This window comes from Pogoniulus pusillus, chromosome 2 (genome assembly GCF_015220805.1).
Source record: "Pogoniulus pusillus isolate bPogPus1 chromosome 2, bPogPus1.pri, whole genome shotgun sequence".
Lineage (NCBI taxonomy): Eukaryota > Metazoa > Chordata > Aves > Piciformes > Lybiidae > Pogoniulus > Pogoniulus pusillus.
The window spans coordinates 37,548,085-37,561,947 of NC_087265.1; the positions used below are offsets into that span (position 1 = coordinate 37,548,085).

Sequence of the window (13,863 nt, forward strand, 5' to 3'; positions counted from 1 at the left end):
TTGTGCATCTCTTGCCTTTACCCAACTCTCATTTGCAAGGGGTAGGGGCAAATGAGCCTGTGCCCAAGGCTGGTGTTGGTGCTACACTATAAAGCTTGTACTTTGGAAAGGAAAAGTAAATGCTTTCTCACAAGGCTTAATTGCAAATCTCAGTTCTCCTTCTAGTGGACTGTGGTGGACCAGAAGTTAACTAGAGGAGCAGTTTGGTTTATGGCTTACAGCAATTGTTAGCAGCCACCGATGATATCCTGTATAATACTGGGGATGCAGATGTAAGAAAAGTGTCATTGCAATGATGATTTGTCTGTGCAGCAAACTTGTGCCGAGTGCTGTAAATACATTCATGTTTACTGCTTTAAAAAGAAAATTGCACATTTTATCTTTCAATGGGATTGCTTCCCCTCTTCTACCCTTTCCAAAAAAGAAAAATTAAAGCTCTTTTAGACTGATAGCTTCAGGTTGGGGGGGAGCTTTGCCATGTTATAAATATATATAAATAAATGTATAAATATACTTTTTTAAGCATGAGAGAGGACAAAAGAAATGCTACATTATAGAGTACCTGATATAGATCATTATACAATGGAATATGCACAATTCAATAAAGATGATGTAGTTAAATTTAACAATCTGGTTTAATCCTCTGTCTTGCCCTTTTCCTTTCTCATGAATTCAAAACCCACACTGTCTTCTCAGGGCTGCGGTCAGGTATCTGATGACCTACAAGTTAGTCTTTAGATGCTCTCAATATAATTGGTTTTTACTGTTCCTTTGAACAGCTCTTTCCAACAGGTCAGAGCTGGCTTTACCAGTAACAGTGCACGCCAGTTACCAGTCTAAAGCTGACCAAGTGTGACCGCTCACCTTTTCCATCTGCCTCCTCCCATAGGTGTGCGGAGTCCTGTACAGCGCTGCTTGCACAAGAACAGCTGATGCTGGTGTTTCTGTGGCACCTGCTCTGGGCTCCACTGTAGGGAATTCAGCTCTGTGCCGTTCCTGGCTGGTCCTGTATCAGTCACATTTTATAGTGTGTGTTACAGTAGCAGTTATTAACAGAAAAGGAGTAATACAGAGGTGGAGGCAGCCAGCTGAAGGCTAGATGCCAATGCTCATACCTTTGCAGGGGGAAGTGCTGTGCTCAGAACTCCTGCGTGCTCTGGCTCCTGCAAGCAACTGTCCCTGTTGTCACGGTGTTGAAAAGGCTGTAGCCAAAGACACGGAACGTGACGCAGCAGTGGCACAGAACACAGGGGGTGTGCTTTCTTCTTTTTATTTAGGGCTCGTAACAAGAGGGTTTAGTACACAGCAACAGTTAATTCCAAGTACAATTAAAAAATTTAAAAATTGGGGTTTGCACTCACTGGAAGGTGGTTTAAATGGCACACAAAATAAAATATTACTGGTGGCATACAGCTCCCCAGAGTCTTGCAGGCTCGGGCATTTACAGTGGGCTCTGCACTCCTCCACTGCATCAGCAGTGCCAAAAGCAAAAGCACAGCGTGCTTCTCTGACTGCAAACCAAAGGAGGGGGCGGGTTGGGGTACCTGCTTTAGGAAAAAAGGGCATGGACAAAATCCATGTTAGACACTGACATCTCCGGAGAATTCATAGAAACTACTTGTCCATGCAAGTTGCAAAAGACGCTTTTCCAAATGTGAAAAGAAGCACTTGGTCGTTACAAAAGAATCTCAGGCATGTCAGCACTTCAACAAGGCGCCCTAATGTAAATGGATTTGTACACAGCTCTGCCTCAGTAGTCAACAACGCTAGGCAGGATTCTTCTGAGGTTTTAAGAGAAACAGGAACAAATGCACTGCACGCACTTCGGCAGCCCCCACGGTGGTGTGCAGCAGGCTCTAGGTTTACCTCTGGCTGCTGCTGACTTTACTGGTCTGTAATATGCTTTGTAAGAAGCAAAGGTGCTAATTGCTTGGAGTACCAAAGAAACAACATTTCCCGCACGGGTAGGAGACTGCACAAAACACAAGTTGGTTTTTTAACTGAAATCAGCAAAACACCATGCTCGCCAATTTAGTCTTTGTAACAGCAGCTGGCAAACCTTGGCTGCATCAAGTTTTCATCCACCCTTCCCATGGGCATACATCAGGGTATTACTATTCTTGCAGTTTAAAAAGAAAAAGTAGCTCAGTAGAACTGTTTACTACACACTTCAGCTACTTGGGGGGAAAGTGTGTGGAAAAAAAAAAACACAACTGAACACCACAAAACATCCAGCCACCCACAAACTGTTCCCTTTGTGCACTATTCTGACCTCTGTGTAATACACCATTTTACCCAGAAAATGTAGCTCTGCTCAATATTTGCGAGATGTCAGAAAGCAGGAATGTGACCATACCTCTAAGAACAGTAAATTCTTTAACATGTGGCCCATAACCTACAGCACATCATCTACCTGCTCATGCTCAGTTTACAACACCAGCTCTAGAGGTTAGGGGTGTAAAGACTTGCCTTAGTGAACGTGACAGCACAGTACCTTTCTTTCTGCTACTGTTATCAGGGCAGGAACTGAAGTCTCTGCATGGGGTTTGTCTCAAAGCTGCACTGCTCAGTGGCTCTATGTTCTTAATGCAAATATTGCTTCCAGTAGGAGCCACTACGCCCGTGGTTTTCCCTACAGCATTGTCTAGCAGCTTCCAACCAGTTGTCCTGCAGAGAGCAGAGATAGCACCTGTTGCACAAGATGGCCCGTCCCACCTCTGGGAGGAGGAGCATTGTAAATGGTCCCAGTTTACTACTGGGGATAAAGTCACTTCCTTTCCAGAAGTTCTGCTTCTGAGTTACGCCTGAAGCTCAGAAACAGAACTAATAAATGAGACATCATTTCCAGCAGGGGCACATCTGCAGCACTTGCTAGGAAGTAGTGAGAGATCCAGGAAGAGCCCAGCACAGGTGGGAGACACCACTCGCAGCAGTTTGATTGTGCATCCCTCCTCCACTTCTAGTCAATGATGTGCACAAGCACACTAGGCAGAAAGACATCAGTCCTACTGCTGCCTTGCTTTCTTTTCAGAATCAGCTGAAACACCCTAGAGAAATGTGCCAGTTTTCAGAAGTTGCATCACCGCCAAGGTTAACTTTGGCTGTCAGCAGCGAAGAAAGAAAATGCCTAAAAGCTGTGAAAGAGAACAAACTGCTCTAAGCAAGAATTAGCTGGGTCAAAGCCTTCCTGGCACCCCCCCAGCCAAAGACTGCTGGTGCGGTGGGGAGCTGTGGTTCAAACCAACAGCACCCTCCAGCCATTTCAGAAACACCCAACTCAACCACAAGGACAAATGGAGTCCCAGGAATGTCGTCAGCCTCCTAGTAACACACACCAAGTGCTGCCCTCTGACCCAGGACCACGCTGTGTGGAGGTGGGGAGGGAGTCTCTTGTCCTCCAGCAAGAGCAATGGCTCTTCAGCGTATTAGTCCCCATGTCGTTAGACAGGCCAGCGAGTCACAAAACATCACTTCAGGTCTCTTGTGCCTACTCCAGTCACTGTGTAGGGACACATCATTTTGCTGCTTGCCTCGCCTGACCCTGCCCTCTTAGCTCTCTGCTGTAATAGCAAGTGAGAAACAAAAGAACATGAAATCCAGCATAAGAATAGTGAAAAAAACAAACAAGATAAAAGAAGAGGAGAAAAAAATATTCAAACAGGTGAGACATAGGTAACCTCGGCTGGAAAGAAGGCACCCAAAGAACCTGCTTCGGCACTAGGTGGGGACAGACTCAGGCAGCCAGCCTCTCAAGCAGACACGCAGCTGTTGGTAATGGCTTTGTCACCGGGGCCAAGAGCAAGCAAGACATCTTTAATACAACAAACCAAAGCAAAATACAGTGCTAGAGAGGCTGACTGATTTCTGTGCACAATGAAACCTGCTGTCTGGGCTAAGGCAGCTCTCAGAAAGGAAGAAACATACTAATTTTGGCCATACAGCACTCTTTGGGCTATTCTGGAGTGTCTCCTTCCCCAGCCTCTCTCTCATGCATGCACACTGCTGCTTCAACAGCCTGTGATACCGAACACCTTCAGCTGTGGCAGGAGAACTCAGTGAAGTGATATGCACTTATATGAAATACTGAGGTGTTTCCTCCCCTCCATTCTCCACCCCCTTTTAAAGTAAACGTGTAAATTAAAAAAGGAGCCTGCAGGGGGGAAGGTTTTGGATAAGGAGTACAAGGGACAAAACTGGAAACACAATCCTCGTGGGCTTTACTAGCATGCAATCTATGTAACATTAATCTCTAAAGCCTGTTTACCTTGGCCTGGTCTATGACCATTACATCACAGCATCCCCAAAGAAGCCACAGAATTAAAATATGTACAAAATAAAAAATATGCCTAAACCTCTTTACATTAGTACTGCATAATAAAGCATTAAACCAGCAGCAGCTGACCCAAGAATTTCATCCACCCCAGCTCTTGGACAACAAACAACTCCACACGCTCGCAGCAGGGAACAAACTAAGCCCTGGCTCATCAGACCTAAGTCAGATAAGGAGCTTCACACGTTTCACTTTTGAGGTTTTGCAGCCTCATCTTCTGTGCTAAGCTTTGGCAAGCACTCCCCAGAGTTCACACTATTCTGCTCTTGCAACACAGATGACTTGCAAGACGACCAAGCAGCTGAATGAAGATTAAGGACACAGGTGTGTATCGCACACAGTGGAAGTACAAGCTATCCCCACCCACCGGTCACAAATATTCAAGCACATGCTCTTACATGTTTTACTGAGGTGTGACCTGCCTTCTAGAGCACAGGTGCGTAGGGACAGAGGTTTGGCTCATTTAGTGACTCGCTAAGCTGTCCTAGCAAAGCATTTGAGCTTTATCACAAACACACCCAAGGCAAGAGAAAACAGGGAAGCTCTGCTAGTCCTGGAAAACAGCCACTGTGTGAGCACCAAAGGCTTGTGCATTATTACTGATCAATCGCCTGGGCTGCTAGCTGGGCTGTAAGCACCACCTTCCTGTGCAAAAAGCATTTTAAGACCTACCCTATGATACTAGAAATGCTCATTCCAGTGCCTGCACAGTGTTTCTAGGCTTGCTCACAGAGAAATGAGCTGAGGAAACTGAACATGGCTGCTTCTGTTACTCTTGCCACAAGACAGAAGTTTTCATGGGGAAAGGTAGAAACAATAACGCTGTCAGCTTCTGCAAAGAAGACAACAGTGGTTTTGCTACATGACTGTGGATTGAGCAGGGGAGAAAGCAACTTCTATCTCTGCACCAGTTTCTTCTAAGGTGTACCTCTTGTAAGCCTCAACCAAACTAGTTCCTTACACACTGTCACAGTTTGTGCACTCTTCTGCAAGCTTGCGGCAGATCATCATCACAAACCTCCGTATCCCACAAACGCACCTCACTTGACTGCGAACTGCGGCACCTCCCTGCCCAGCTCTGCACCAAGCCTGCACCTCCATCTCGATATGGCAGGGATTGCCAACCAAGAGGACTAGGTCGATTACCTGTATCATTGCCACTACTGCCACAAACCTAGTCCTGGCAGCACTCTGGTTGACACACAGGCCTCAGAAGGCAGCTGCAGCACTGCCTTGCCTACCTTCAACATGCCACTGCTGGCGCCACCTGGAACTCAGCCAGGCAAAAGTTGCTCAGAAAGATGCCTGGGATCAGAAGGTTCTCAGGATGCAGGTTCAGCTGAATTTGCAGGCTAACAGATCTGTAACAGGAGGCTTAATCAGTTCACTCTGTTAATGCATGACATTTACTCAATGATAACATGCAGTCCTTCCTAAGGGTAGACTAGTGGAGCCATCGCTTTACTCTGATCTGCGAGGCAGAATCACTGAGCAGCACTTGTAACTGAGACTAGATTAAAAAGAAAACTATCAAGACAAGGGACTACAGAGCCTTCACTTGGTATTACTCCCCCCCAGATCCACCAGTACAGCTCAAAATATCTATTTCTCTATAATAAACGATGGAGAGGGCTGGGGGAAGAGCTAAGACTACTACTAGTTACTGCTTGGATTTCCATGGGAAACCAGTACACACAACAGCCCTTTTTACTTCCACCGAAGTGATTTTGGCAAGGGACATGAAGACGACAATTGCCGTTTGTCCTGCCTCTGCAGAGGGCTCTCACAGTACGTATGCAAATCTAGCCATCAAGTACAAAACAGCCAATTTACAATACCTGATTGGATTTTTAAGATTATATTGTGCATAAGACTAAAGCTGGGGTTAAGTTTCTCTAGTGCAAGCAGGCATGAATAGACTTGAACCCTAAATCACAGCCTCTAGAGTTTATCCTCAGACCCCAGGAGGACCTGTAAACTTTGTTTTGCTTTTACCGTCAACGGCGTCTGTGAATTTCACTTAAAGCAGCAGTACTCATGGTGAGTAGCTTGCTGTGGAGAGGAGGGTATTTAAATCAGTGCACAACACAAAACAAATCTGTGGCATTCAAAGATGAGGAAGTGGGGTGAGGGTCCTCTGGGCTGCAGTCATCTTAATTGTCTAAACTGAAAAGTGAGTGAATGAAAGCCAGCTCTATGTGCCCCTGTGTCAGTCTACATGTGCAGAGCAGCTGCAGAAGTGTTTATGCTAAAGATGTATCCAGCTATCTGGAAATCAGTTACAGGAATGGCTCTGTGCAGAAATCCCAGTGTTTGCTAGCACACAGCTGTTCTTCCAGCTACACAGGAGTGTAGTGTAGGAACATGAGGGGTGTCCACTGGCCAGTAACTCTCCAGCGCAAGCATCCAGGACATCCCAAGGGCAGGTGCTGCTGCCAAGGGTAGTACCACAAGTGCACACAGGATTCCTAAGACAGATCCCAAAGCCTGTCAGCAGTCAGAATTTGAGTGAATTATCCACTACTCAAGGAGTTTGTAATATCTGAAAGGGTCATCTCAATTCATCATCAGATGGCAGCTGGAAAAGCCATTTGTTCAAACAATTAAAATCACTATTGTTTTATAATGGCAGGGGGGGAAACCAACCAAACAAATAAACAAGGAAACAAAACCAAAAAGAAAAAGAAAAAAAACTACCAACAACAACAAAAGAGTGGTTGTTACAATTATCCTTCATTCAGTTACACTGGATGAGGCCCCAGAAGCTGGTGAAGATCTGGGAAGCCCTGACAGCTCCTGCAGCAGCAGATGCAGTGTTCTGTTCTCTATTCTTCACTCAGAATAATGCATGATCGACTCCACATAGTTCCCTGGGAAGAGCCCCGTCACTCCATTCATGACTCCCTCATACCAACCATCATCATTCTTCTTGATGACATAAATGATGGCACCTTCCTGAAATGAGAGCTCGTCTTCTTTGTCCTTCGTGTAGTCATAAATTGCCACCACTAGGAAAGAACAGAGCATAACTGTTACAGGAGGTACAGGGAGCAGAAGGAACACCAACCTACCCTTTACAAAGTTCTCCACTTGCAAAGCAGTCTCAGAAAGCTGCGCTGCCTCACCTCTTCTGGTGCGCTACTATACAAGGACATGGATTTAACTCCCTATGGCTATAGCCATTCAGATCTACTCCAAGATTCATGTGTCAGATACAAGTGCTATATCAGATCTCTACATGACCAACAAAAAACATGGAAGAAGACTAGTAAGAGCTCTCTTCAGATAGCAGCAAGAATGAGCCAAGGCTTTTGCCCCAGACTTCCACCTCTCTTAGCTTCCCCCACATTTAAATCTGTTAAATGTATGTAGCAGCTAGAACTCATTTCCAGAACACACAGTGTGAAGGTGAGTGAATCCCACTTAGGAGCACGGAAGTAGTAGAGTGGTTCTCTGAAACAAAATGTATGACTACACTGGGACATATTTCTTACAGCTGCAGAATATTTTACTGTAGGCACAATAGCTGTTAAAAGTCAGAGAAATTGGACAAAGCACTGGAAATATTAAAGAGAGCACTGTCTTTAAATGGCAGAAAACAGACATCAGCTCCATGTGGTTTTCCATTCTCGGTCCTGTCATGATGTGCCCTACACAGAAAATTAGCTATGCTGGACTCCTTAACGCTCTAACAAATAGCATCAGTCACTGCTGTGAGCACTTGGCAATGAAATGTGCAGTGCTGCCACTCAAAACAAAGCGGATATTGGACATAGATCCTAAAATCTTGTACCTAGGAAGATACTCTACACCAAAGCAATGAGAAAAAACTAACAGCACGTGTTCATGAGCACAATGTCCAAGAGTCCTCTACCTCATCATTCTTTTCAAAAGAAAAAAGTTCATTTCCTTCTGAGGGAGCAAAGTAATCACTGCACTATTTACTAGGGACACCTGGACCCTAAAGAGATTATGAAGTAACACATACAAGCCAAGTCTGGTATAGAATATGTGTACACAGAGAGATTTGTACCATTTGACCAGTCTACATTTAAGAAACACATCGTTGGCTCTACACTTAATGCTAGCACACCTAAGGAACTCATTCTGAGTAGTTTTAGACATATCATTCTAAGGAAACAAAACACAGATGGTGAAATTAGTAAAGTTTTAGCTTGAAAAACAGAAGTCACTAATGTGAACACATGGTACATCCATTTAAAATCCTCCAAAATTCTTTTCATTGCCTTCTATACTTGATTCATTTAAAAATTTCTTCCTGGAGTCATTGTGCTATTTTCTTTATTATAAGAATAATCCAAGGATCGTGGTGACTTTTAATTCCTTTTTTACTCATTTTTGAGTCCTTTTTGGCACTGAACTAAGTCATTATTTCATGATCAAAAGCATGAAACTCTCCCCTAAGTTTGTGATGAAAAGTCATTTCTTAAGCCTCTTATAAAACTCCCTGAAGCCTGGTTTCTGCTTTACACCACCACTGCTTATTCCTGCATATCACTTTCCTCCTGGCAATGTTCCTCTCTCTAAAAGACTGTTTAATCCCTCTGTCTGTAGTCCCATCAGTTGAAGCTGTGAGCTTATCACACATCCTGAGTTACCAGGAACCCAGGGCAGTGATGTAAAAAAGACTCCAGATGAGACAGGAAGCAGCGATACTGGACCCAGGAGGAGGCATTTGTCCCTTCAAGGCTGAGCCAGGACCTCTTTTAGTTTCAACTGAACACATTTCAATGCAGATATGAAAACCAGAATTACTCCTTTAGGTTGGTATTCTTCCAGTCAGCGATCTTTGATTCTTTGACAATTACACAGAGTTTGGCTGAACCCTTTTACACACAACAGACCACAAATGTAGGCCAAACTGATTATCCAACTGAAATCTGACAGCTGTAACTACATACTTTCTCTATGTGGTATAAGGGCTTCTTTTTTTTCCTTCTGGATACTCATTTCTGTTCATCTGATTGGCAAAGTTAAGCCATTTTCTTACATTTTCATGCCACACAGCCAGACATAAAACTTAGTTAAAAACGACAAAGCACTTTCCTGGACACTGCAGGTTGACTGCTGCTGTTACAGCCCTCAAGTTCAACATCCCCAGTAATTTAACAGGATGCTGTAAATCCAAGTTTCTCCTTATGTTCAAAATGGGTCTTTATTCACTTCCTTCCTTAGCTGTAGGTTACAGCACATCTTAATGTTAAATTTATCTCTGACACTACACAATCTCTTTGCAGAACAGGAGCATACTGAATCCCATCTCTATCTATATTAATCTCTATCTGACACCACCTTGGTGTCCCAGCTTCTACATTCATTTAGGCAAAGGTCATCTATGCTAACCCTGTTAGAAATGCTTTCATATGTACTTAAGTGAACAGCCATAACAAAAGAACAAGCAGAAATCCCAGGAATTGCTACTCTTCTTATTGGGGGTAACAGTGTTTGAACAGCTGTTTCCTTCCATCAGTTTTGCTGCTTTGCATTGTGACACAGAATACCATCTATAGGAACTTGTGAAGCTAACACAGGAACAAACACTTTGCAAAACTAAAACATCAGTTCACAGCAGGACAAGCATGCACATTCTTTGAGAATGGAAGTCTTCTTTTAGCATTGGGGTTCTGATAAACTTTAAGGATTGCCTGCTACCAAAAAAAAACAATAAAAATCTCATCACAGTTGTGCAATCCTCTCCCAAATCTAGCAAAGCAGTCAAATCTTGAGACACAGGACAAATAAAAGCAGAGCTACTCACAGAAGGACAACAGAATCCACACCTATGTCAACGCCTCTTTTTTCCAGTATCCTAAACCTACTCCTTAACAGTTCTTCACCCATCGTAAGCACTTCAATGTATTACTTTAATGAGTATTTCTAAGAACAGCTCAACCTTTCCAATGTTTTTGTCATCTAGTTTTCAAAATACAAATCAAACTTATGTTTTCACATCAGACTCTACATCCACGAGCAAATGTTTGTTCTCCTACGACGTTTTTGCTTTTCTGCAGAAAAAAATGTTCGACAAATCTAAATTTCTCCAGTGTTTGTTTAGAGACTTCCACTACATCTTTGTCATGCTACATACATGGTTTTCTCTGGAAATATCAAACTACAAGTCCTGGACAGTCTTTTGATCAGAGCCTGTGTGACTTGCTGTCAATCAGGGATGTGGAGAGGTCAACAGTGAGCCACGTTAACACCCTGCCAGTCAGCCACTTTGTCTGGCAAACGGTCTCAGCTTGTCAGCAAAGGCTGAGTACTCCTTGCACTTATAGCTGCTAGACAGAGGGTGGGGGAATAACAAAACCCCCCACCTCCCTCAGGAGTAGTAATAATTCCTTTGGGCTGGAGCTGGCAGGAAGTGCCTGTTGCATCTTTCTTCCTTTCCCACGTTGGGATTACAGCATGATGCCACTTTGTGGCATTCTTGAGTTTTTTTTCCTGACGCAGACAAATGTGTCTATGAATCACTCAGCTGAGATGCTTGGTTGCTTTCTATCATCCTCTTTACTAAGAGGTACATGACCTTGTTTCACAGGAGAACATCAGGCAATAGATTTTTTCACATACAAGCATCCTCAAGCCGTTTCCCTCCTCATTTTATTTTACCTGTAGTTTTATTCCAGCATGTTTCTACAGACCTGCTTCAGAACTGAAAGATATGCAGATGCAGGCAGCAGCAGTGCCTCAGTTACTCAGTGCTACATGGGCAGTGCTTTTTAGCTTAGAATGGCTCCACACTGTCAGAGCATTGCAGCTACCACAGCCCCGAACACACGCTACAACACTTCCTCAGATGCTCCCAGACGTTCAAAGTTCAAGTGCAACTGCAGAACTGATTCATTCATTTTTTTCTCTTATGTAAGTTTCTTAGAATTAAATAGGCTACTGAAAGGCAAGTCTTAAATAGATTAGGGAGGACTGAAAAAAGTATGTCATTAGCCAGCTAATTATCCTCTCCTTGTTTCGGGGTATCCCTTGATTCAAGAGTCAGCAGCTGACAAATGTATGAATCCCATCACATAATGGAATTCCAGGAATGCCAAGAAGAGAGATTCTCAGGAGTCCTCTCAGAAGTCCTTTATTACCGTGTTGCAGAATCTCCAACATTAGAGTCTCAGAGCATCCTTAATGGTAGTCCCAGAAGCCCTTAACAAATGAAGCAGCCAACAGCAGTAGAAGTCTCTGAGCAGCCCTAACCCCCAGTCTAGCTCTATTACTCAAAGTAGCTGTTTAAGTACTCTTTCTTATCAATCACTTAACCAATGAAATCCAGCCACATACATAAGCTAAAAGCATTTTCCAATGGAAGGATCCAGCATGTAAGGAGGGTTGGTTCTGCAGGATGTTTTCTTTTGGGATGTTGTTGTTCTGTTCTTTGCAACATGTAATTGGTCAGCTAGAGAATATTTCACAATCCCATGTGCTCTGCATGCATCCCCAGCTCTTGTTGGCAACATAGTGGCTGCAACAGCTAATAGTTATCTTCCTTTTGTGGAGAAAAGAGTGAAGGAATCAGATTCAGAGGGTAGCTTAACCTCCATTCTACAAGTTGCCATTTGGAGGAGCACCTCCTCTACCACAATACCAAATACTGGCAAAGAAGGAGTCTAGGGAGACTCCATGCCCAAAGTGGGATGGCAGGAGCCTCTACAAAATGTTACAAACATATCCATACCATCTGAACAAGCTCTAAACCTACCTTTTTCTAAGTAGGTCCTTGGAGCCCAAGGAGGGTCCTCCTCAGCATATGGATCACTGTACTCCACCACAGCTGCTTCCTCTTCCTCATAATCCTCTGGAGGTGGGGGTGGAGGTGGAGATTCATCAAACACTGTCTCATCCACAGGTGGTGGTGGGGGAGGAGTATCTGAAACTGAAAATAAGCAAGAGCATAACCATGAACCACAGGACCATGACAGCAGGTTGAAGTAATACTTTCTATTTCAATCACTTGCCCTGGGACCAACAGGTAGAACTTGTGGAAACGCACTAGAGACATTCAGTTTAGAGAACAAACAACCAGGATCCTCCAATAAAATATTGCCTTTTCCCTCTCTTCACAGTTTCAGATGAACTTGCAGAGGCAGTCAAAAAGACAGAATTCTGGCCACACAGAGACAAATCTTTCACCCACTCACAACAAAAGCCACAACACATCCAGTAATGAATCGTAGCACAAGGAAGCAGTAAACTTACTGTTTTCTTGAACTCTGGCCACAAATCCCATTAGTGGTAACTGTGGAGTTACCTGTAGAATGGAAGGGGGAGGAGGAGCAAGGGATGCTGCCACAGAAATTAAAAAGAAAGAGGCATTCAGTTAGAAACACAACAAAGCAGTCAACGGGAAAGCAGACATCATCACCGCTCAAACAGTGTAGCAGCCTGCCAAGAAGCTGAGATAAACATGCTGACATTCAAAGAAAAATGGCTCAGGTGGTTTAAGTAACATTTCTAATCTTTACTTCACAGAGATTTCCCCATTTTTTACATTTCCAACCCAGATCTTTTTCATAAGATTAAGAATCCATGCCAAATTATTCTTCTGAGGTTGATGTTCATTGCTACAGCAATATAGCACGCTATGAACAGACCTAAGTAACATATCAAGAGGATTCTCTCCCTATAATCCTCCACCTTTCAAATCAAATTGTTGTTTAATAGAGATGGCTTATGTATCAGCATTCACCCACCACCTGGTACTGAAAACAGGTATAACTAGTTTTCTCCAAAACGTAGGCCAAAAAGCAGCCACCAAATGAAGCAGGTATCTTAGGCAACATAGAAAAAGATGCCTTGTGGAACCAAGCATACTTGAAAGACATGGGATGTCTGACCTTATGGGTAGAACAAAGTGTACTGTGCTGCTGCAAAACAACAGGGTCTATTCCAGATGTGCTGCCTTCATGTGCAACACAATCCACCTGGATGCATTCTTGTGTGATCCTGCTCTGACAGAGGGGTTGGACTAGATGATCTTTTGTGATCTCTTCCTGCCCTTAACATTCTGTGATTCTTCCTTGTTTCCTTCCCACCTGATTTCTGAGACTACTGCACTGAAATCCTAACAGTCCTTTTACTGGTACCAGAAGAGCTGTCTTTGTGCAACACATGTGAGTTCACACTTAAAGAAGAAATCCTCCGCCAGATGCCAATGTTCTAACACTGACTTAAGCCAGGAATGAAAGTTTGCAGTCAAAAAGCATAGTTTACTGGTTTTATCTAGTTTCAGTATTACTTTGCTAGAGTAATGAAGTTACAAGATTATTTCTCCAAAAGCACAACTCAGGAGAAGCACAACTAAGTAATTTTATTGCTAGCAGTGGCATACAAAAAACTTTAGTCCAGTCCAAAAAGAGTGAGAGGGTAAAGATCTATGTTTAACATACCAGTGCATTTATTCAGCTTGCAGAACAAAGCTAAATTTCAGACTAACTCCAGAGCCAGTAAGAAAACTGCCAGGTATGATGTAGTGATTTCCAGAATTCATTCACATCATGATATAAAAT

General features: G+C 43.5%; 1 protein-coding gene across 23 annotated transcripts in view; it reads right to left on the reverse strand.

The window, feature by feature from the left end:
• Positions 1 to 1,254: 1,254 nt before the first annotated feature.
• Positions 1,255 to 13,863, reverse strand: part of ABI2 (abl interactor 2) — a 70,709-nt gene continuing 58,100 nt past the window's right edge. For 12 of the 23 annotated variants that reach the window (XM_064161404.1, XM_064161337.1, XM_064161312.1 and 9 more), the window contains 3 exons: positions 12,554 to 12,640; positions 12,057 to 12,230; positions 1,255 to 7,338 (listed from right to left, as the gene is read on the reverse strand). In XM_064161404.1, coding sequence (XP_064017474.1) covers positions 7,163 to 7,338; positions 12,057 to 12,230; positions 12,554 to 12,640 — 437 coding nt within the window. In that variant the 3' untranslated portion in view covers positions 1,255 to 7,162. The remainder of the gene's footprint in view (positions 7,339 to 12,056; positions 12,231 to 12,553; positions 12,641 to 13,863) is intronic. The other 11 variants (XM_064161368.1, XM_064161424.1, XM_064161377.1 and 8 more) reach the window with 1 other exon arrangement.